Source organism: Eptatretus burgeri, chromosome 17 (assembly GCF_056783735.1).
Source record: "Eptatretus burgeri isolate ZD-2024b chromosome 17, Ebu_testis_v1, whole genome shotgun sequence".
Classification (NCBI taxonomy): Eukaryota; Metazoa; Chordata; class Myxini; order Myxiniformes; family Myxinidae; genus Eptatretus; species Eptatretus burgeri.
The window spans coordinates 12,173,890-12,194,901 of record NC_140977.1 but is presented as its reverse complement, the minus strand read 5'-3'; the positions used below and the strand labels follow the sequence as shown (position 1 = coordinate 12,194,901).

Below are 21,012 nucleotides of genomic sequence, written 5' to 3'. Positions count from 1 at the left end.
TTATAGATAGATTACATTTTCAATTACCCTGGGAAATATTTATATTGTCATTAAATCCCCACGTTTATTTTAAGTTGCTGTGCCCGTGTATTTGTCATGGGCTTCAAGTATAAAGCGCCGTGCCTCCGTCGCTCTGCCAGTGCCGACTGCCCCTCCTGCGCGCGCCATAATCTCTGAGGCTCGCGTGTCCGCCTCCTAAGGAAAAATGCTTGGCAATCCGGACTGGCCGGTGTTAACTGCCCGTTGACATTTGGGTCGGGTCGGGTTGGGGGGGTGGGGTAACGTAACCGCCCAGACCTGCGACCATATATGTGCATTAATCCCCCCCCCCCAACCTAGAATTCTGGATCTGCCCCTGAGAAGGGAGAACTTTCCAGCATTTTCTCCATGTTGCTCTCACCAAGCACCATCTTAACGAAGAACGACATCTCGGGAAGTTTAGAACTCCAATGGCCTCCAAGGTAGAACTCAAAACAGAACCTGCTTTTTTGAATGTCCCAAAATATTGTTGCGAATTTGCGCCCGCCGGCGTGCGGACGGCCACGTGACTTGAATCGCGGCACGTCACCCACCGGACGGACAATTCAGTAGTGACCCTCTCGGACCAACGCCGGGAGCTAGTCACGGGTGGGGGTTTAACCTCACCACGATCGTGCCAATTGCCCACCCGTGCAGGATAGGATCGCTCGCCAAATTTGATCTACCTAAGTACCTGCGCGAATGGTCGACCAGGCAATCGCACCATGCCACAGGCCGACTCCGGACACGAACCGCTTAAGCGGTCCGTTCCGTGCTCCAGTGATAACCGAGCGGTGTTATCGTCGGCCTCAACGGTTCCGATTAATTATCGGGCATATTAAGCCCACTACGAACCCTTTACGTGAAGCAGGATGGAGGGTCAATAAAGAAAAGATGAAGCGAAACGGGAAAACAGTTCACACAATGCACATTTATTACGCGACACACGGAAAGCACACATATACAGCCAAACAGTAAAAATGCACATATAGCAGTTAAAACAAAAAAAACAATGACGCAGAGTTACTACTGACTACGCGCACACACGGCAACACTTATACAGTTCTACTTTACAGACGGTGCCAACACACATTTACTCAAAAGCAAAGGAAAGAAGCCACCCTCATAGACAAGGGGGCAGACGGGCCTGTAGGCCAATATGCGCGCGTAACCTGAAGGAGCGGCCTGGCCCGCGAGACCGGAGGGGGGGGGGTCCTACCCGCGTCCTTGTGACGCGTTGGCGGATGAGCCACAGATCTGGCCGCGTGGCTGTGCCCCGACTCCATGCTCCTTGGCGGGTTTCTTTGGCACGACGTTTGGAGTGGGGTGGGAACGGGGCCCCCTTTTTGCACTATCTCAGCGCGGGGGAAAGGGGGAATTGTTGATGCCCTGGGGGAGGAGAACGGCTGGCTGGCCCAGTTCCCGCGACGAGCGATCTCACACCGCGACCTCGTCGCCGACCACCGTCCTCGCCTCGGACCCGAGCTCCTTTGCCTCTTCCCGCAACTCTCCTCAGCCGACTGCAGAACCCAACTCGATGCCACACCGATGACTTCGCCACCCGACTCCACTCTCTGCCCTGCCGACACACACTGCTACTGCCACACTCTGCCACGATTCGCCTTGCGCTCGCCGTTTTATAGGCCGGCAGGAGAAAGCAATCTGTTAGGATACGGGTTATGCAAATATCCGGATCAGGATGACCTCAGGGGCGGAGCCACGCTCGCCCATTGGATGGAGGAAAAGTGGGCGTGAACCTCCCCTGATCCTAGAATTTGCATATATTGATTTCACACAGATGCGCCTGGAGGCGGGGCCAAGCCGCTCCGCGCTTGCTAATTGGACGGATCAGAAGTGGGCGTGTAGCGTTCTTGATCCGAATTCTCCCTCGGAAATGCCGCTACTTGCACTCGCGGCCTGGCGCGCATCGCTAAACGAGCCCAAGACAGCCCGACGCTCAGTGTTCTCAGGTGGTGCGGGAATGGCCGTAGAAGGAGAGAGGTGAGGGTGGTGGAGGGTTTATCGGTGGTGATTTGATGGTTATGGTGCCATTTGGGAATGACGGTGATGCGATGTTTGCGGGATTGAGTTGTGAAGGTAAAGGTCGTGGCTGTTGGCGTTGTTGTTGTTGTCTGAGGGTTAGAGCGTGGTTGTAGTTGGTGACGATGGCTGGCGTGGTGGTTAAGGTGGTTGTTGTGTGATGGCGGTTGAGACGTGGTTGGTTCAAAATAAAGATAGAACAGAAAAACGGCTATCTCAAAGCGTCGCAGCCCGAATGAATCACATAAATTCCCTCTAAACAACGGGTTTGGGGCTAACTACACATGTACTTAGAGATATCTCACCTACGGGCCCTGAATGGTGTAATGCGAATTTCCACAGCTGTAACAATATTTTCCTCACTTTATATATTTTGTCGGTCTTTTAAAGGTTGGTCTCATATTCAGAACTATCAAGGCAGAACTGTCTTTGTGATTGATTAATCTTTTAACATTTCACATGTTGAGTCGTCAAGGTAGGAAAAAGTACCTCAAGTGTCGAGGTGATAATAATCAAGATAAAGGAGGGAGTAGAATTTAATATTTAACGAATCTGCTCTCAGGAATCCAAATCACCGTCCGAGCTCCGATAACAACGAACGGAATCGCCTCACCGCCTTAGGACGTCGACACGATCGTGTCCGAGTGTAATATTGGGAGTTACATGAATGTTGATGAATACATGACAATTACATGCTTACGATGTTCTTTGGGTTTTTTTTTTTTGCATTATTCGTTGTGATTTTCACGAAAAAAATGAATATTAATGAATGCATGATGAGCAGGAACTGAGGCGGCGGAGCCGAGTGACGTCAGCGGGTTGTCGAGGGTCGAGCCGAGTGACGTCAGCGGGCTGTCGAGGGTCGAGCCGAGTGACGTCAGCGGGCTGTCGAGGGTCGAGCCGAGTGACGTCAGCGGGCTGTCGAGGGTCGAGCCGAGTGACGTCAGCGGGCTGTCGAGGGTCGAGCCGAGTGACGTCAGCGGGCTGTCGAGGGTCGAGCCGAGTGACGTCAGCGGGCTGTCGAGGGTGGAGCCGGAGAAGTGATGAAAGGAGATGAGCGAAAGATCCTTCGTGTGGGCTGTCATTGCTTTTACACAACAACGAGGGGACACAACCGGACATCGTGGGATTCCCTATATCAATTATTATTTATTTAAATACAGCACGTACCGTGTCCCGACTCGTGACCCTCGGGTGGAGCGATCCTGGACCCGCAGTCCGTGTGAGAACCTTCCGGACTGAGCACGTTCCTTCCATTCGAGATACTCGTGGATCCCGGAGGGTTCTCTCTGTTCTCCTCACACGAGAAATCTCGTTTCATGGCGCACGGTAGAGTTGCGTACAGTATCGTGCAGTGAATGAAGACACGACAATCCCTCAACTCGAGCGATCCCTGAAAACGAGTTCATTCATCAATTCCAATCCGCAGATTCGCCACAGATCGACGACGTCGTTAAACACATTCGGGTTTTGTTTAAAAAAACTAAAAACGAACAAGAATTCCTGATCGAACCACAATGGAGAACGAGAACCCACGGGCTCGTGTTTGGACCTTGAACATCACAAACGGGACAATCAGAGCTTTCCGAACATCTTCATTGAACGTTACATTTTGCGTTACATTTTGCACACAATGTCAAGGCTCATGAAATGGAAGAAAAGTATTTTTTGTGTACTTGCAAAGGTATCCGGCTTTGCCGTGCCGGGCCACTCTGGGTCCCTGCTCCCACCCCTTCCCATCCCTCCACCCTCCCCCACCCCTTCCAATCCTTCCACACTCCCCCTCCCACCCCCATACCATCCCTCCACACTCCACCCCATTCCCATCCCTCCCCACTCCACCCCTTCCCATCCCTCCACACTCCCCTCCCTCCAACACTCCCCCACCCCTTCCCATCCCTCCACTCCCCTCCCTCCACACTCCCCTCCCTCCAACACTCCCCCACCCCTTCCCATCCCTCCACACTCCCCTCCCTCCAACACTCCCCCACCCCTTCCCATCCCTCCACACTCCCCTCCCTCCACACTCCACCCCCTTCCCATCCCTCCACACTCCCCTCCCTCCACACTCCACCCCCTTCCCATCCCTCCCCACTCCACCCCTTCCCATCCCTCCCCACTCCACTCCCCTTCCCATCCCTCCCCACTCCACCCCCTCCTATCCCTCCCCACTCCACCCCTTCCTATCCCTCCCCACTCCACCCCTTCCCATCTCTCCCCACCCCCACCCCTTCCCATCCCTCCACAGCCCACCCCTCCCCATCCCTCCCCACTCCACCCTTCCCATCCCTCCCCACTCCACCCCTTCCCATCCCTCCACACTCCCCTCCCTTCACACCCCACCCCCACCCCTTCCCATCCCTCCACACTCCACCCCTTCCCATCTCTCCCCACTCCACCCCTTCCCATCTCTCCCCACCCCACCCCTTCCCATCCCTCCACAGCCCACCCCTCCACAGCCCACCCCTTCCCATCCCTCCACACCCCACCCCTTCCCATCCCTCCACACTCCCCTCCCTTCACACTCCACCCCCACCCCTTCCCATCCCTCCACACTCCATACCCACCCCTTCCCATCCCTCCCCACTCCACCCCTTCCCATCCCTCCCCACTCCACCCCTTCCCATCCCTCCACACTCCACCCCTTCCCATCCCTCCACACTCCACCCCTTCCCATCCCTCCACACCCCCTCCCTTCACACTCCACCCCACCCCTTCCCATCCCTCCACACTCCCCTCCCTTCACACTCCACCCCCACCCCTTCCCATCCCTCCACACTCCATACCCACCCCTTCCCATCCCTCCCCACTCCACCCCTTCCCATCCCTCCACACTCCACCCCTTCCCATCCCTCCACACTCCACCCCTTCCCATCCCCCCACTCCACCCCTCCCAGGCGATCCACAGCTCTGCATCTCAGGAGGCATTCATAGCTCCGCCCCGCCTCTTTCGTGCAAAGTCTCTCGGCGCCCCCCTGTTGAGGTTTACGTAGAGGTTTTATGCACAATTTCCTAAACCATAATCCCTAATTATTACCACGCACCACCCTCTGTGGCACAAATGCAAGCAAGACAATCGTTAAGCTGATGTTTCCCTACTCGTACACCGAGATGGCTATAAACTCGCACATGGACCATGCTACACTATACATTCCTATCTGTTCTATGGTAATATCTAACCCCCTCCCCCTTACAAATGTAACACAGCCCCCCCCCCGCCCCTCTGGAACTGCAGCTCCCGCAAAGTTCACTGCAGGGGCAACAGCTCCAGCTTTAACACTTACAGACTCACACCAAAATTGACGTCAACCTATCCAATTTCACCGGCTACCTGCCCTTCTGGAATATATCAAGTCACATGGGACCGAGTGGAACATTCCCACATTCATACACAATTTCCTCATTCACAACAACCACCAATTTCCCTGCGAGGCCATGGCTTCATCTTTTATCAATCTGTAGGTCTGGCCCTAACTCGGCAGCGGGGAGGTCCTGCACAAGCAAGATGGTGGGGGCACTTTAGGCTATGGTGTCCGCAATCCAGGTGCAGTCGCCAACCTCACGACTTCTATGCCCCCCCCCCCCCACACACTCCTTCAACTTCTTGGCCACCAGCAGCCAAACAACTCCTTTGCTGTACATCCTGCCGGGGATGGTCTTCACACACAGGTTCTCCTGGCCTCCGGCACTCTGGGCCACCCCCCTCCCCCCCACAGTCACCGCTACTCCAGAGCCTCATCCATATCTGCGGACACACACCTTACCCACCCACACAACCCCAAATGTCACTCCCTCCCCGATTGCCATACATTTTTCACCACCTGCAATACAGAGTACTGGGTACCTACCCTACCATGGCCTGCATACACATTAATGTATCATTAATCAAAAAGGCTTCAGCACTTTCGAGCGACTAAAGAAAAAAAATCCCCAAAAACTATTGCTTTTTTCAAAATTTTACAAACATATATATATATATATATATATATATATATATTTTTTTTTTTTGTTAAAACACTCCCTGGTACTCACTGATGAACCTCTAAAAGTTTGATGATGATCCGTTCAGCCATCTCTGAGAAAAATGGTGACACACAGATGACAAACAGTTCTCATAGTAAAGACGAGCAAATACAATCTGTTTCCTCGCTGATGGGAACATGAAGGGGGGGGGAGGAAGGGGAAGGGAGAGAGGAGGGGGGAGGGAGGGAGAGAGAGAGAAAGGGGAGAGAGAGATGGGAGGAGAGGGTGAGAGATGGGAGGAGAGGATGAGAGAGGGAGAGGGGAGAGAGAGATGGGAGGGGAAGGGGAGAGAGGAGAGGGGGGGTTCCGGCAGATGTGACATCCACTTTAATGGCATCCACACTGATGAATCAATCTCCCTGTGAAACACTAGGATGACAGTTTATGGCTGGGTCAGGATTCTAACCTAGGCTAGACAGCTTAGAGTGAGCGTGCGTACCTCCTAGCTCTCTTGCCATCATGTTAACAAAATAGGACACACATTGATGAATCACCCTGCCTGTCAAACACCGGGATGACAGTTTATAGCTGGGTCAGGATGCAAACCCAGGGTACACAGCTTAGAGCGAGCGTGCGTACCTCTCGGCTATCCTGCCATGAAGTTAATGAAACATTTCATTTTTTTTATTTACATTTATCTATGCTGAAGTGACAGGCCGTATAATGAAAGAATATTGTACAAAAAGGGGAAATTGCACATTTTCAGTGAGCCAGCAATCACCCGATACCCCGCAGAACAATGTGGGGCCAATGCAGGCGAGTGGCCCCTGAAAATTGTTCAAGTCGATCGACATACATTACATTCAGTGACAGTGCGAATATTGTAGAGTACTCATCAAGTGGCTAAAGCACTCCAACGAAGCGGTTGATAAGTAACGGCTCACTCGGCAAGCGATTAGCAATCTCCAAACCGTCAAATTAAACACACAACTCCCAGAGACGCCCCAAATATCAAATGTCTGAACTGGTCAAATAAACTTTTTTTATCAGTCGGAACTGCTGCTAAGTTCAGATCATGAGCTTAACTTTTGCAATTCAGTTTAGTTTAAGAGGTTCTCGAGGTTATGGCATATGCGGAAATGAAATAAAGCCGGCAACGCTGGCCTCTCCGGGTGTTTATAAGCATTGCAATGTGACCAGTTTATTTCTCTTTCTCTCTCTCTCTCTCTCTCTCTCTCTCTCTCTCTCTCTCTCTCTCTCTCTCTCTCTCTCTCTCTCTCTCTCTCTCTCTCTCTCTCTCTCTCTCTCTCTCTCTCTCTCTCTCTCTCTCTCTCTCTCTCTCTCTCTCTCTCTCTCTCTCTCTCTCTCTTGTACAGTATCAGCTATTCCTAAAATATAATATAATTTGAAGGATTGATGTAAATTATGTAAACCTCAAAACACAGTTCCCTTAACTCAAGGAAGAACCTTAACCTGTAAGCAAATTAATGGGTTTCCAACTGCACAGATCATCAGCTGGGCACCGTTCTTCCTCAAGGTTTCAATCCTTTCAGCCTAGGACCTCTCCAAACGGCAGATCCACAACCTTGGTCACGGATACACATCAGTACATTACCTACATAATTCGATCCACGGCCTCGATTGCGACCATGCAGTCAGTCAACCCATCAATGTAGCGCATCACTAATTAGACTTTACTCGCTGGAGGATTGAATGTATTACTACATAGTTACAACTCCCACCACACTTATAATGTAACAATATATTGTTACGGCTGTGGAAATTCGCAAACCACCATTCAGGACCCGTAGGTGAGATATCTCTTAAGTACATGTGTAGTTAGCCCAAACCCGTTGTCTAGAGGGAATTTATGTGATTCATTCGGGCTGCGACGCTTTGAGATAGCCGTTTTTCTGTTCTATCTTTATTTTGAACCAACCACGTCTGAACCGCCATCACACAACAACCACCTTAACCACCATGCCAGCCATCGTCACCAACTACAACCACGCTCCAACCCTCAGACAACAACAACAACGCCAGCAGCCACGACCTTTACCGTCACAACTCGCTCCCACATCATCGCATCATGCCATTCCCAAACGGCACCATAACCATCAAACCACCACCAAAAACCCTACACCACCCTCACCTCTCTCCTTCTATGGCCATTCCCGCACCACCTGTGAACACTGAGCGTCGGGCTGTCTTGGGCCCGTTCAACGATACGCACCGAGCCGCGAGTGCAAATAGCGGCCTTTCCGAAGGAAAATTCGGATCACAAACGCTAGAGGCCCACTTCTGCTCCATCCAATTAGCAAGCGCGGGGCGGCTTGGCCCCGCCTCCAGGCGCGTCTGTGTGGACTCGATATATGCAAATTCTAGGATCAGGGGAGGTTCACGCCCACTTTTCCTCCGTCCAATTGGCGAGCGTGGCTCTGCCCCCGAGGTCATCCTGATCCGGATATTTGCATATTGTTTTCTCCTGCCGGCCTAGAAGAAGGCGAGCGCAAGGCAGAGTGAGTCAGTTTTGGTTGGAGAGCAGAGTCGAGTCGGGTGGCGAAGTCATCGGTGAGGCAGGAAGAGTTGGGTTCTGGAGTCGCGAAGAAGAGTTGTGGGAAGAGGCCAAGGGGTTCGGGTCCGAGGCGAGAAGGACGGCGGTCGGCGACGAGGTCGCGGTGTGAGATCGCTCGCCGCGGGACCCAAGCCAGCCAGCCATTCTCCCTCCCCCAGGGCATCAACAATTCCCCCTTTCCCCCGCGCTGAGATAGTACAACAAGGGGGCCCCGTTCCCACCGCACTCCAAACAACGTGCCAACAAAACCCACCAAGGAGCACGGAGTCGGGGCACAGCCACGCGGCCACATCTGCGGCTCGTCCGCCAACGCGTCACGAGGACGCGGGTAGGATCCCGCCCGCCCCCCCCGGTCTCGCGGGCCTGGCCGCTCCTTCAGGTCACGTGCACATATTGGCCTACAGGCCCGTCTGCCCCCTTGTCTATGAGGGTGGCTTCTTTCCTTTGCTTTTGAGTAAATGTGTGTTGGCGCCGTCTGAAAAGTAGAACTGTATAAGTGTTGCCGTGTGTGCGCGTAGTCGGTCGTAACTCTGCGTCGTCGTTGCTTTGGTTTGGGTTGCTATAGGTGCATTCTGACTGTTTGACTGTATATGTGTGCTTTCCGTGTGCCGGGAAATAAATGTGCTTTGTGTGAACTGTTTTCCCGTTTCGCTTCGTCCTTTCTTTATTGACCCTCCATCCTGCTTCACGTGAAGGGTTCGTAGTGGGCTTAATACGCCCGGTAATTAATCGGAACCGTCGAGGCCGACGATAACACCGCTCGGTTATCACTGAAGCACGGAACGGTCCGGAGTCGGCCTGCGGCGTGGTACGATCGCCCGGTCAACCATCCGCGCAGGTACTTAAGTAGATCAAATTTGGCGAGCAACCCTATCCTGCGCGGGTGGGCAATTGGCACGGTCGTGGTGGGGTTAAACCCCCACCCGTGACTAGCTCCCGGCGTTGTTCCGAGAGGGTCACAACTGAATTGTCCATCCGATGGGCGACGCGGTCGCGATTCGAGTGACGTGGCCGTCCGCACGTCGGCGGGCGCGAATTCGCAACAATATTATACTAATCATAACATAACTAATCATACCTATAACATTAGTTAATAATCTCTACTATAAGAGAGCCGCTTGTCTGTGTATCACCATTTTTCTCAGAGATGGCTGAATGGATCTTCATCAAACTTTCAGAGGTTCATCAGAAAATTTGAAAAAAAAAATTTTTTCGAGAAATTTTAAAAAGAAATTTTTATTTTTGGGGAATTTTTTTTTTTTTAATCGCTTCATAGTGCCGAAGCCTTTTGATGAATGACAGTTACATTCAAGTACACATATGTATGAATAAATACAAAACAATTACCAAACATTTAAATTGAAATAAACCTCTTCCAGAAGCGGTCAAAGTTGATGGTGCATCTTCTTCCTTAACGGCACCATATTTATATATCGGGGTAAAACTTAACCCAGAAACATCAACGGCACATCCACGAACATCCATTCGATGAATAACGTCCAATTCCACTTCTAAGGAAACACTTTTACAATATGCCTCTTCGCCAATAATCTACAGGGTGTTTACAAAGTCCCGTTACCCCCTCTGCAGAAACTGAATATTAAATGAACACACAAGAGGTATAACTATAAATTATGAATACACAAGAATTTTATTGTCATAAAAACCAAAGTGTTAACATATACATACATACATATATATATATATATATATATATATATATATATATATATATATATATATATATATATATATATATATATATATAGCACACCAGGGTGGATGATGATGTGGGGGGGGGGGGGGGGGTAAAAAGGGACTTTGTGACATTTCTCAAAGTGCAAAGTGATTTTGCAATCTCTTGGTTTCGGGTTTCGTTGTCACTTGACAGTTGCAATTCCACAGGGTTTCTGCAAATCTCACTGGATTTGTGAGTTGGACAGGCGACCGTGACGGGCCATTTTAAAATCTCTCTATAGTGCCTAAGCCTTTGTTATACGTGAAAGGTAATATTAAATGATCCCGATCCCATTTATTAGTGGGTGTAGGGATATTTTTTAGGCCCCCACAAAAAATATACCAGGCAATGCCGGGTACCCCTGCTAGTACTGAATAAAATACAATAATAAATAATACAGCAAGCCGGTAGGCGGCGATGGGTCGCCAAGCATGGAAACTATAAGATATAGAGCAAAATGGATGTCATATAGCGGATAGGGAATCACCTTAAGATTATGCATATCAATTCTCATCCAGTTCCATCTACTGATAACTACTCGGTATCCATTTGAATGAAAAGTACCGAAAATGCGGTTTGAAATTGGAAATCCCCAAAGTTCGAGGGGGTGCTGTGGGTGAACAAAGATCTAAATTGAAAATCCGGCTCGATCGTTTGTGCACAATGTAATCCAGACTATTGGTGTGAATTTTCATGACCATCCGACCATAACCCGAGGAGTAGCATTTGGTGCGAAGGCACCTCCAGCTCTCGCATATTATCAATTTTTGCACTAATTGATCTTTGACCCCTGACCTAAGCGAAATCGGTCAATATGTCCTGAGGAAAAGTTGTAGTACTCATTGAGTACCATGAACCTGCAAAGTTTCATTCGTATCGATGCACTCACCTGGTCGCTAGGGGGCCTTCAATTTTCTCCAATTTTCACACATGCCCTAATTGCAGGGGGCGCTGCAGGTAAAGTATTTCATATATCCCAAAAACCGGAATATATTTGATAGAGCATCACCTGTAGATCATTCGTGCCAAATTTCATAACCCTACGTGGGATAATGGCTTTCGGAATTGATTTCGCGTGAACGGTACCGATTTTGAAGTTTTTTCGGTTGTTGCTAGGGAACCAAAGCGTCCCTAGCAACCATCACAATTTCCAAAGCACGAGGTCATAAGATGTACCTACCACCTGAGTTTGGTCGAAATCGGCCCACGTTTACTACCAATTATGCTGATGACAAACGAACAAACATCCAAACAAACAGACAGAATTACTGACAATAAGGGTCACCTATTTCGGCGACCCAATAACAACATTAAAAAATATTAAAATAAGAATTTTAATGTGCAGTACTGGGAGGGAGGAGAAGTGGTGAACTACTGAGAGGAGGAAGGCGATGCTAGTGAGTGGTCTGGAGGCTGAGATGTCGATGGAATTGGCGCAGGATCATCGGCAGTAGAAGTCCTTTCCACCTTTTAAAAATAGTTATGCAGGGAAGACTGGGCAGCAGCTGCCTTTTTAGCATTGAAAATAACCTTGTAGCAGGTAAGGGCATTATTAACACTCGAGGACACTTTGCTAAATCTCTTGATATTTGGGTCCTCGGACACGAGACATGGCCTGCTCAATCAACCTTAAGGCCTCAGCGATGCCTTTAGTTGTAAACCTTCTGGGAACCTTGATGACCTCCTCGGATACAGATTCCTCTGCAATATTCTGTGCCTCAAATTCCATCAAGTCCTCATTTGTTAGCTCCTGTGAATGAGACTGCAGCAAGGTTTGACCATCTTCTGCCTCCATCGTCAAATTAAGTTGCTTCCCCATTTGCACAATGGGGGCACAGTTTCTTCGACAATCCATTTTAATTGGTTCTTCTCACTTCATGCTGGGCTGCATCAATATTTTTAATATCCTCGTAAATAGTATAGCCCCTCCAGAACTCCTTGACAGTAATAACACCTTCACCTTCCTTTGCCTTGACTGCTTGTGCAAAGGTCCAAGCAGGTAGTAGGCCTTGAATAATGCAATAACTCCCTGGCCCATGGGCTGCAACAGTGATGTTGTGTTAGGATGCATGTACACAACCTTAATGCCTGGATCTTGAAGACCAACAGAATCTTGAAGGGAAGGTTTTTGACTGCACAATACTCCTTAACCTGCAGCACGAAATGATGGTAGAACCAGTCCTCAAAGATGACCAAATTGATCCATGCTTTTTTGCAAGACTTCCAAATAACTGAGAGTGAGGCCTTGGTGATACCCTTCAATGCACGAGGGTTCTCAAAGCAGAACACCAGTAAGGGCTTCAGTGGGAAATTCCGAGCAGCATTGGCTCCAAGCAAAAGCTGGTTATCCTGTCCTTGGCAGCCTTGAACCCAGCCATTGACATCTCCTCCTTGGCAATGTACGTACGGTCTGGCATCTTCTTCCAATAGAGGCCGGTCTCATCGACGTTAAACAGCTGCTGAGGACTATAACCCCCTCCTGTATTATTTCAACTCATGCACTCAGGAAATCACTTGATGCGTCAACTTCAGCACCAGCAGCCTCCCCACTCACTATAATATTATGCAAATTAGCCCTTCCACTCTAAATGGATGTGTGTGTGTGTGTGTGTGTGTGTGTGTGTGTGTGTGTGTGTGTGTGTGTGTGTGTGTGTGTGTGTGTGTGTGTGTGTGTGTGTGTGTGTGTGTGTGTGTGAAGCATGGTTTTGGTGGAGTTCCAATAGAGCTTTCTGATGTGGAATGTGAAACAACAAAATGATCGTCATGACCTCCTGAGTTGATTCGGCTAATTAATTCCAAAAAAATCCGTTAGAAGTCCGATTTTTAAAATGCACGCCATGTTGAGGTACATAAAACAGCTTAATACATCCTTCTACCATGACATGACATTCTAATTACAAAATAAATCACAAAAACAATGACAACATTGTAACAAAGCAGAAAGTAATTAATACTAATAATATTTACAAGAAGAAGAATAGTAGTCACATGGTAATAATAATAACAAACATATAATCCACACGCCGGTCCCAAGCACATCTGGGCTTGGTGAAAGGCAGGCTAATGCTGAAGCAGTACAGAAGGCGGGTATGCAACAAGGCTGTGAAGACCAATTAAAATATGGTCCATCGGACCAACGTGCCCATTAGTGCTCTAAAATATTCAACCACCCTCGACGAGCCACAAAACTTTCATTACCTCTGCCACTGAAGGTAAAGGAGGTCATGTTTTCACTCCTCTCTGTCTGTCTGTTTGATTGTGTGCAGGATATCTCAAAAAAGTTGTAGACGGATCTGGATGAAATTTGGTTGGCAGGTTGGGTGTGTGACAAGGACGAACTGATTAGATTTTGGTGAAAATCCAGATCCGACTACAATAATTTTTTTGAAGTGATTCTTAACCATTGAGAGATAGGGCTAAACTAGTATATAGCACGATATCTCAAAAAGTTGGAGACAGATTCGAATGAAACTTAGTGGTCACTTTGGGTGTGTGACCACGACAAATTCATTCAATTTCGGTGAAGATCCGAATCCAGATCGAGAGATGGGGGCCAAAAACGATATATAGCATGATATTTCAAAAATGTATTGGGCCACATATGTTCTCATGGACCAGGAATTACGTGGCGGAGGTATGCACTCCACCGAGTGCCCTTCTAGTTTTCACTGGAACCTTCACGATCCCGTTCACGTTTTGCCTTTAGGTCTACAAAAATGCTCTTGGCCTTATCCACCACTTCTTATCTTCCCCCATCCCAAACCACAATCTTTTCTACCCCCATTAGTCCAGCGAAAAACCCACCTCCCTCAAATTCACTGTTTTCCTTCCCGAAAGTTCCCCGTCGTGTAAGGTTCTGAAAGTTCCTTAGTGTCCATTTTGTATTCCCTGTGTTCCCCGCCCCATCCCTCTCCCTTCCACAGATCTCCTCATGTCCCTGTTCCCCACTGTTTGTCCTTCCCTCTCCCACCACTCTTGTCTCCTACCCTCTTGTTGTGCGTTCCATGTGTTAGCTCTCAAATGAACCTCGACAATGTGTACAAAAGACAAAAAAAATGTTTTCAAGATCTGATTAAAAAAAAAAAAAGACATCTTGGATTAAACACACAAAAAAAAATAACATTACATCTCTGACACCGCTGATTGGAAGAATTTGAAACTTGGCACCTCATTCTACTCCCAATGGATAATAAAGGATGACGTCATCGGTGAATTAGTAGGCCAGCCGTAAATGTTTTAATCAAAATCCTTGTTTACCATTGACAATCAGTGTGTATGTCCATTGTCCAGGCCATAACATTTTTTTTTACCAATTCAGCTTATCTCATCAAATCTTCAACAAACCTTTATTATGAGATTGTGGAGTACACAAATGAATAAAATGTACAATTTTTTTTAAAACTTGTTTTCATCAAGTTTAGCGCGAGTAAAAAGCGGATGCGGACAAGCTTTGCATTTTAAGACGCTTTCTGGTTGAGTTGAGTTTTGTTCTGCAAAAGTGAACTTTATATCGGCAATTTTTGGAATATGCGCTCCCTTGTCACCCGTGTGAATTTTTTCATGTCTTTTCATTGATGAAGAAGTTGCAAAATCCTTGATGCACACAGAGCACCTGCAGGGCTTCTGACGTTGGTTGTTTTCTCAATTTGCGGGTTTCAGGAGGTGAGAGGAAGTTCTCCCAGAACTGAAAATCTCCACTTCCTTTTTGGTGCAAGATCATGATTCATGAACCAAACTCTGAAACTTCATTCTCGTAGCCTCGTTACAAGAGATCTTTTCAACATCTTCACTGAAAGCTCATCTGGTGCGATATTCCCCGGAATGATTTTTAAGTACTCATGAAGAATGTTCTTCATCATTCCTGGAGCTCCAACTATCACTGGTACAATTTCAGCTGTCCTTAATTTCCACATCCTCTTGACCTCATTTTTTCAGATAATAGTATTTGATCATTTTCCTAATTTCTGTGGCAGTTAGTCCAAAGTCATTGGGAACTGAAGCCTCGATCAACAATGCCGTTTTCTCCTTTTTGTGTTTGAGCACCATGTCCGGACGCAATGCTTTGTTTGCAATGTCCACCCTTGTCATGCATGAGCATTACTTGTTCATTTTCACGAACGGATTTGGTTTGTGTTTCCATGATTGTTCTAGAACCGGGATGTTGAAATGTTTATTGATGTGCCAGTGGATTACTCCGCAGATGTTGTCGTGTCTTTCTGTGTACAGCTGTTCTGACATGAGTTTTTTTATATCCCAAAAGGAGGTGACTGGTACTTTGTTTCTACTCCACAAAACCTGCAGTTGTCAGATTGGTTCAATCCCATCATTTTCTTAACAGTATTTTTCACTGTGTATTTTCTTATGTTGATGTAAATGTGAGGAATGCCTAAACACCTTGTTGCAAAGAAAACACTTATAGGGCTTCTCTCTTGTATGTATTATTTGATGTTTCTTCAAAGTTTGCGAAAGACGAAAGGCCTTAGAACACACAGAACATTTGTAGGGCTTCTCTCCTGTATGTATTCTTTTATGATTCTTCAAAGTTTGCGAAAGACCAAAGGCCTTAAAACACACAGAACATTTGTAGGGTTTCTCTCCTGTATGTATTCTTTGATGCTGATGTAAATGTGTTGAATCAACAAATTTCTTGCTACAAACAGAACAACTGTAGGGCTTCTCACCAGTATGAATGATTTCATGCCTTCTCAATAATGAAGAAATTGCAAAATCCCTGCTGCAAACAGAACACTTGTACGGCTTTTCTCCAGTGTGTATTTTTTGATGTAGTTTTAAAGATGATAACACAGTAAATGATTTGTTGCACACAGAACACCTGTGCGGCTGTTCTCCTGTATGGGTTCTTTGATGAACCTTTAAGGAAAGTAATCGACCAAATGCCTGAAGACATACAGAACACTTGAAGGGTTTCTCTCCTGTGTGTATTCTTTGATGCTCTCTCAATGTTGTCCTGCAAGTAAATGCTTTATGACACACAGAACACTTGTAGGGATTCTCTCTCATGTGTATTCTTTCATGATTGTGGAAATGTGTCAAGTGAGCAAAGGCCTTATGACACACGGAGCACTTGTATGGCTTCTCTCCCGTGTGTGTCCTTTGATGAATGTGTAAATGTGATGATTGAATAAAGGCCTTATGACATACAGAACACTTGTACGGCTTCTCTCCCGTGTGTATTTTTTGATGAACGTATAAATTTGATGAGCGACCAAACGCTTTGAGGCAAAGAGAACACTTGAAAGGTTTCTCACCCGAATGGATTCTTGCATGTATTTGCAACCCTGAGATAAAACTGAAAGCGTTGTTGCACACGGAGCACTTGTAAGGCTTCTCACCTGCATGCATTCTTTGGTGTTCGTTAAAATTTTTCAATTGAGCAAAGACTTTTGAACACAAGGAACACTTGTAGAGCTTCTCGTGTTGGTTGTTCCCTCCCTCACCGATGTGCATTCTTTGATGAAGATTTAAAGATGATAATACGGTGAATGATTTGTCGCACACAGAACACTTGTGTGGTCTCTCATTTCCTTGGATATTCTTGAGGGTCTCTGTACAACTTTTACAACTGTGGTTGAAAGACATATTGTTAAATTTGTCAGTTTCTTGACAAATGGTGAGATTCATGTGCGGATTGAAAACTTCCATGTCAAACAACTGGGAACAATTGGAACAAGAAACCAGTTTCATTTGTTTCTCTGCAAAGACAAGGTGCAAAAATCATTAAAATCACACTATTTGTGAAAAATATAGCATAATTGACAATTATTTCACTCAAGTTAGATTTGAGCAAACAAACTTTCGTGCTATTCATTTGGATGAGAAAAGCATGATAATGGATAAACAAATTTACGTCGAAACTTGAACACCTAACTTGTCAAAGTCATTAATGTATAACTGTTGTTACAACAATTAGAGCAAATATGATGACCAAGTTAATCTCCTCCATATGGAAACAGATTGTTTTATATTAAATATTTTTACAGAGGATGTTTATTAAGATATGAAAAGACAGAGATTTACGACACAAGCAACCATGAAAATGAGTAGTTTATTCTCTGCAAAAAATAAAAGTTATTGGAAAATTTAGAGATGAGTTGGGTGGAGCAACCTTGAGTGAATTTGTAGAATTGAGAGCAAAAGCTTGTGCTTATAAGTGTTATGATTAAAAAGTGGTGTTCCTAAATATGATGAGACATGATGCTATACAGTACTGTCGGACCCCACTATTTCAGGTCAGGTATGGGAGCATGTGCCAGAACAGCGCGTCGCTGCGTCCACTTTCCGCCGGTACTCCAGGGGCCTCCGTCTGGCCATCCCCCAGGCAGATGCCAGGCCCATCCCCATCTCCTTGAGATGATGGTCAACCTGCTGCAACCATGAGGCACGTGGTCGGCCCACTGGCCTCCTCCACTCATGAGACTCCCTCGCTGAGAGAATCTGGTGAGCAGGATCAGCGTCAGGAAAACGAGCCACATGTCCATACAGCCGCAGCTGACGCTCACGGACTATGCAGGTAACAAATCTCATCCGAGTCTCTCTCAGCAACCGCTCGTTGGACACAAAATCCGACCAGCGATAGCCAAGGATTCTCCGAAGAGACCTGGTACCAAAGGAATTAAGTCTCCGTCTCAGATCCTTGGTCAAAGTCCAAGTCTCGCACCCATAGAGCAAGACTGGAAGTACCAAGGACCTGAAGACTCGGACTTTCGTCCTCCCGCACAGGCACCGGCAGAGACACACCCCATGATCCAGTGAATCCATGAGTCCCCCGGCCCGGACCCAGACGCCTATTGACCTCCGCCTCACAACCTGCGGAGACATGAATATCACTGCCAAGGTAAGTGAATCTATCCACGACCTCAACATCCTCACCACAAACAGACACAGACAGGACAGCAGCATCCAAGATGTCACCGAAAGCCTGGATCTTTTTTTTGACCCAAGAAATCCGTAATCCCAACGGCTCCGACTCCTCATTCAGCACCTCGAGGGCCCCCAAGAGGATGTCTAAAGTCTCCGCAAAGATGACTGCATCATCTGCAAAATCAAGGTCCGAGATCTTGACATTGCCAAACGATGCACCGCAACTTGATCTCTCCGACATCCTCCCAAAAATCCAGTCCATACAAGTGCTGAAAAGTGTGGGGGGCAAGTACACATCCCTGACGAACTCCAGTAACAACTGGAAATAAGTCAGAGGCGGTACCACCACACTTCACAGCACTCCCAGTACCAGAGTAGAGTTCAGACATCAGATCGATCAGTTTCGGTGGCACCCCACGAAGACCAAGAATCCTCCAGAGGACATCCCGATTCACTGAATCGAACGCTTTACAGAGATCAACATAGGCTGCAAGCAGCCCCTGCCGAAACTCTCGTCTGCGTTCAGTGAGGACACGAAGAGCAAGGATACGGTCAATCGTTGACCTCTTTGGTGTAAAGCCTGACTGCTCTGGACGCTGGTGCTCAAGCAGATGGTGGCGAACCCTATCAAGAATTATCCGAGCAAAGACCTTGCCCGGCACTGAGAGCAGCGTCACCCCTCGGTAGTTGTTGCAGTCTTGGCGATCACCCTTCCCTTTCCAGAGAGGGACAACAAGGCCCCTCTTCCAGTCAGTTGGGATGATGCCTGTGTTCCAGGCAGAGCACAAAACTGCATGCAACGACGCGAGTGCAGCATTTCCACCAGCCTTGAGAAGTTCAGCATGGATGCCACAGATCCCTGGAGCTTTGCCCCGCTTCAACTGGTTCACCGCAGCCCGTGTTTCCACAAGCGATGGTGGACCACAGTTGATTCGAGGGTCAGCAACAGGGATTGTAACACCCTTGACGTCCAACTCGACAGCTGGGGGATCAGCCTGGTACAACCGCTCAAAGTAACCGGCCCAGCGGGCCTTCACTTCAGACTCCTCTGTCAAGAGCCTACCACTCTCTGCTCGAACTGCAGTGCTCCGAGGATGGGCTTGGATGAACGTAATGCGCGAATTCCCTGTAAGCGGACGAGAATCACCTGTCCACAGGTGATGCTCTACCCCTCACAGATTCCTCGCACATAGGCCTCCTTGTCCACCCTCAGTGCACGTACGGTTTTACGCCCAGCTCCCTGAACAGCTCAGCTCTGCCATTCAGCCTGGCCCTGCGACTCTGGTCAATGGTATCCAGTGTCCCTTGAGAGACAAAATTCTTCTTTTGCCCTGCGGTGAACTCCAAGGCATCCACCGGCAACATCAAGGACGGTGGTCTTGGAGGTGCTCCACAACTCTTCAGGACCCCCAAAGCACCCAGACCCCCAAGTGTCCACTCAGCCTGTTCGCAAACTCCTCAGCTACTCTCTCATCCCTGAGCTTGGCAACATCCAGCCTAGGCTGGGATGGTACCATTCTCCAGGATTTAAGGTGCAGCTTTAGAGTTGCTACAACAAGCCTGTGGTCAGTATTGAGGAACTGAGCACTCCGGTAGACCCTGCAGTTCTGGATCATCCTCCAACGACCGTCAATGAGGACATGGTCAATCTCCTTGCCACACCGCCAGCGTTGGAATACCATGTCCAGCGATGAGCTTGCGGGCGCTGAAACCATGAACCAGCCACTCCTAAGTCCATGACTTCTTGCAAAGTCAAGGAACTTAGTGCTATTCTGGTTCATAGTTCCTGACCCATGGGGACCAACACACACCTCATAACCATCCCTATCAGTTCCAGTCGATGCATTGAAATCCCCCAAGACTAGAAGTGTATCTCGTCTGGGGCACTGATCAACCACAGACTCGAGTGTGGCGTAGAATGCATCCTTCACGGTGAGATCACTCGCCTCAGTCGGAGCATAAACAGAGACCAGGGAAATGACACCTAAGGAGTGACGAATCCTTAATCTCATAATACGCTCGTTGACCGGTGTTACCTCAATTATCATTGGGGTCAGCTTATTGGCCACAGCTACAGCAACTCCTTGGGTATGATAACCATCAGAGCGACCAGACCAATAGTAGGTGTAACCACCCACCATTATCTCGCCGCAATCCGGTCTCCGAACCTCAGAGAGAGCTGCAATCCCGATGTCCAAACGCTTGAGCTCAGATGATAACAGAGACAGGTGATCATCCTCTCTTAGGGATAGGACATTCCAGGCACCCACCCGAAGGGACCGCCTCAGGTTAACCCAAGGAGACCGCCGTCTGGTGGACGACGCCTCTATTTGCGGGGGATACATTCCTATTTGCGGGGGATACATTCCTGGAAAATGCCATGAATCGCGAATCTGCGAATAGCGGGGCATTGTTTCAATGGAAAAAGTGGGGATAGGTTCCCGGCCGTTCGTGACTCATGAGGGAAAATCTAAAATCCCAAGAAAAACCATGATTATGCATGCATGCATGCATGCAAAAAAAACAAAACATGAATACGCCCATGAAAACAAAAACAAAAAAACTGCGAATACGCGAAGTACAGGGCGTTTATAAAATGTGACGACTGACGTTTATAAAATGCGACATTTTGTTTATAAAATGCCATGAAGCAGGTCGTATTTTATAAACTGCGAATACGTGGGATCCGCGAATAGCGAATCCACAAATAGCGGGGTCCGACAGTATATTGTTGAAGCATCACTTAAATTCTAGTATCCGGATCCATATTTAGATCGTCACCAAAATCCAACCATTT

At 47.8% G+C, this 21,012-nt stretch overlaps 1 protein-coding gene across 1 annotated transcript in view; it reads right to left on the bottom strand.

Moving 5' to 3' along the window:
- Window positions 1–21,012, bottom strand: part of LOC147009327 (uncharacterized) — a 254,071-nt gene that overhangs the window by 91,129 nt on the left and 141,930 nt on the right. Inside the window, exons 7-10 of the mRNA XM_085861178.1 lie at window positions 15,671–17,047; window positions 12,295–12,428; window positions 11,963–12,144; window positions 3,229–3,455 (exon numbers count right to left, since the gene is read on the bottom strand). Of these exons, the coding sequence (XP_085717304.1) occupies window positions 3,229–3,455; window positions 11,963–12,144; window positions 12,295–12,428; window positions 15,671–17,047 (1,920 nt within the window). The remainder of the gene's footprint in view (window positions 1–3,228; window positions 3,456–11,962; window positions 12,145–12,294; window positions 12,429–15,670; window positions 17,048–21,012) is intronic.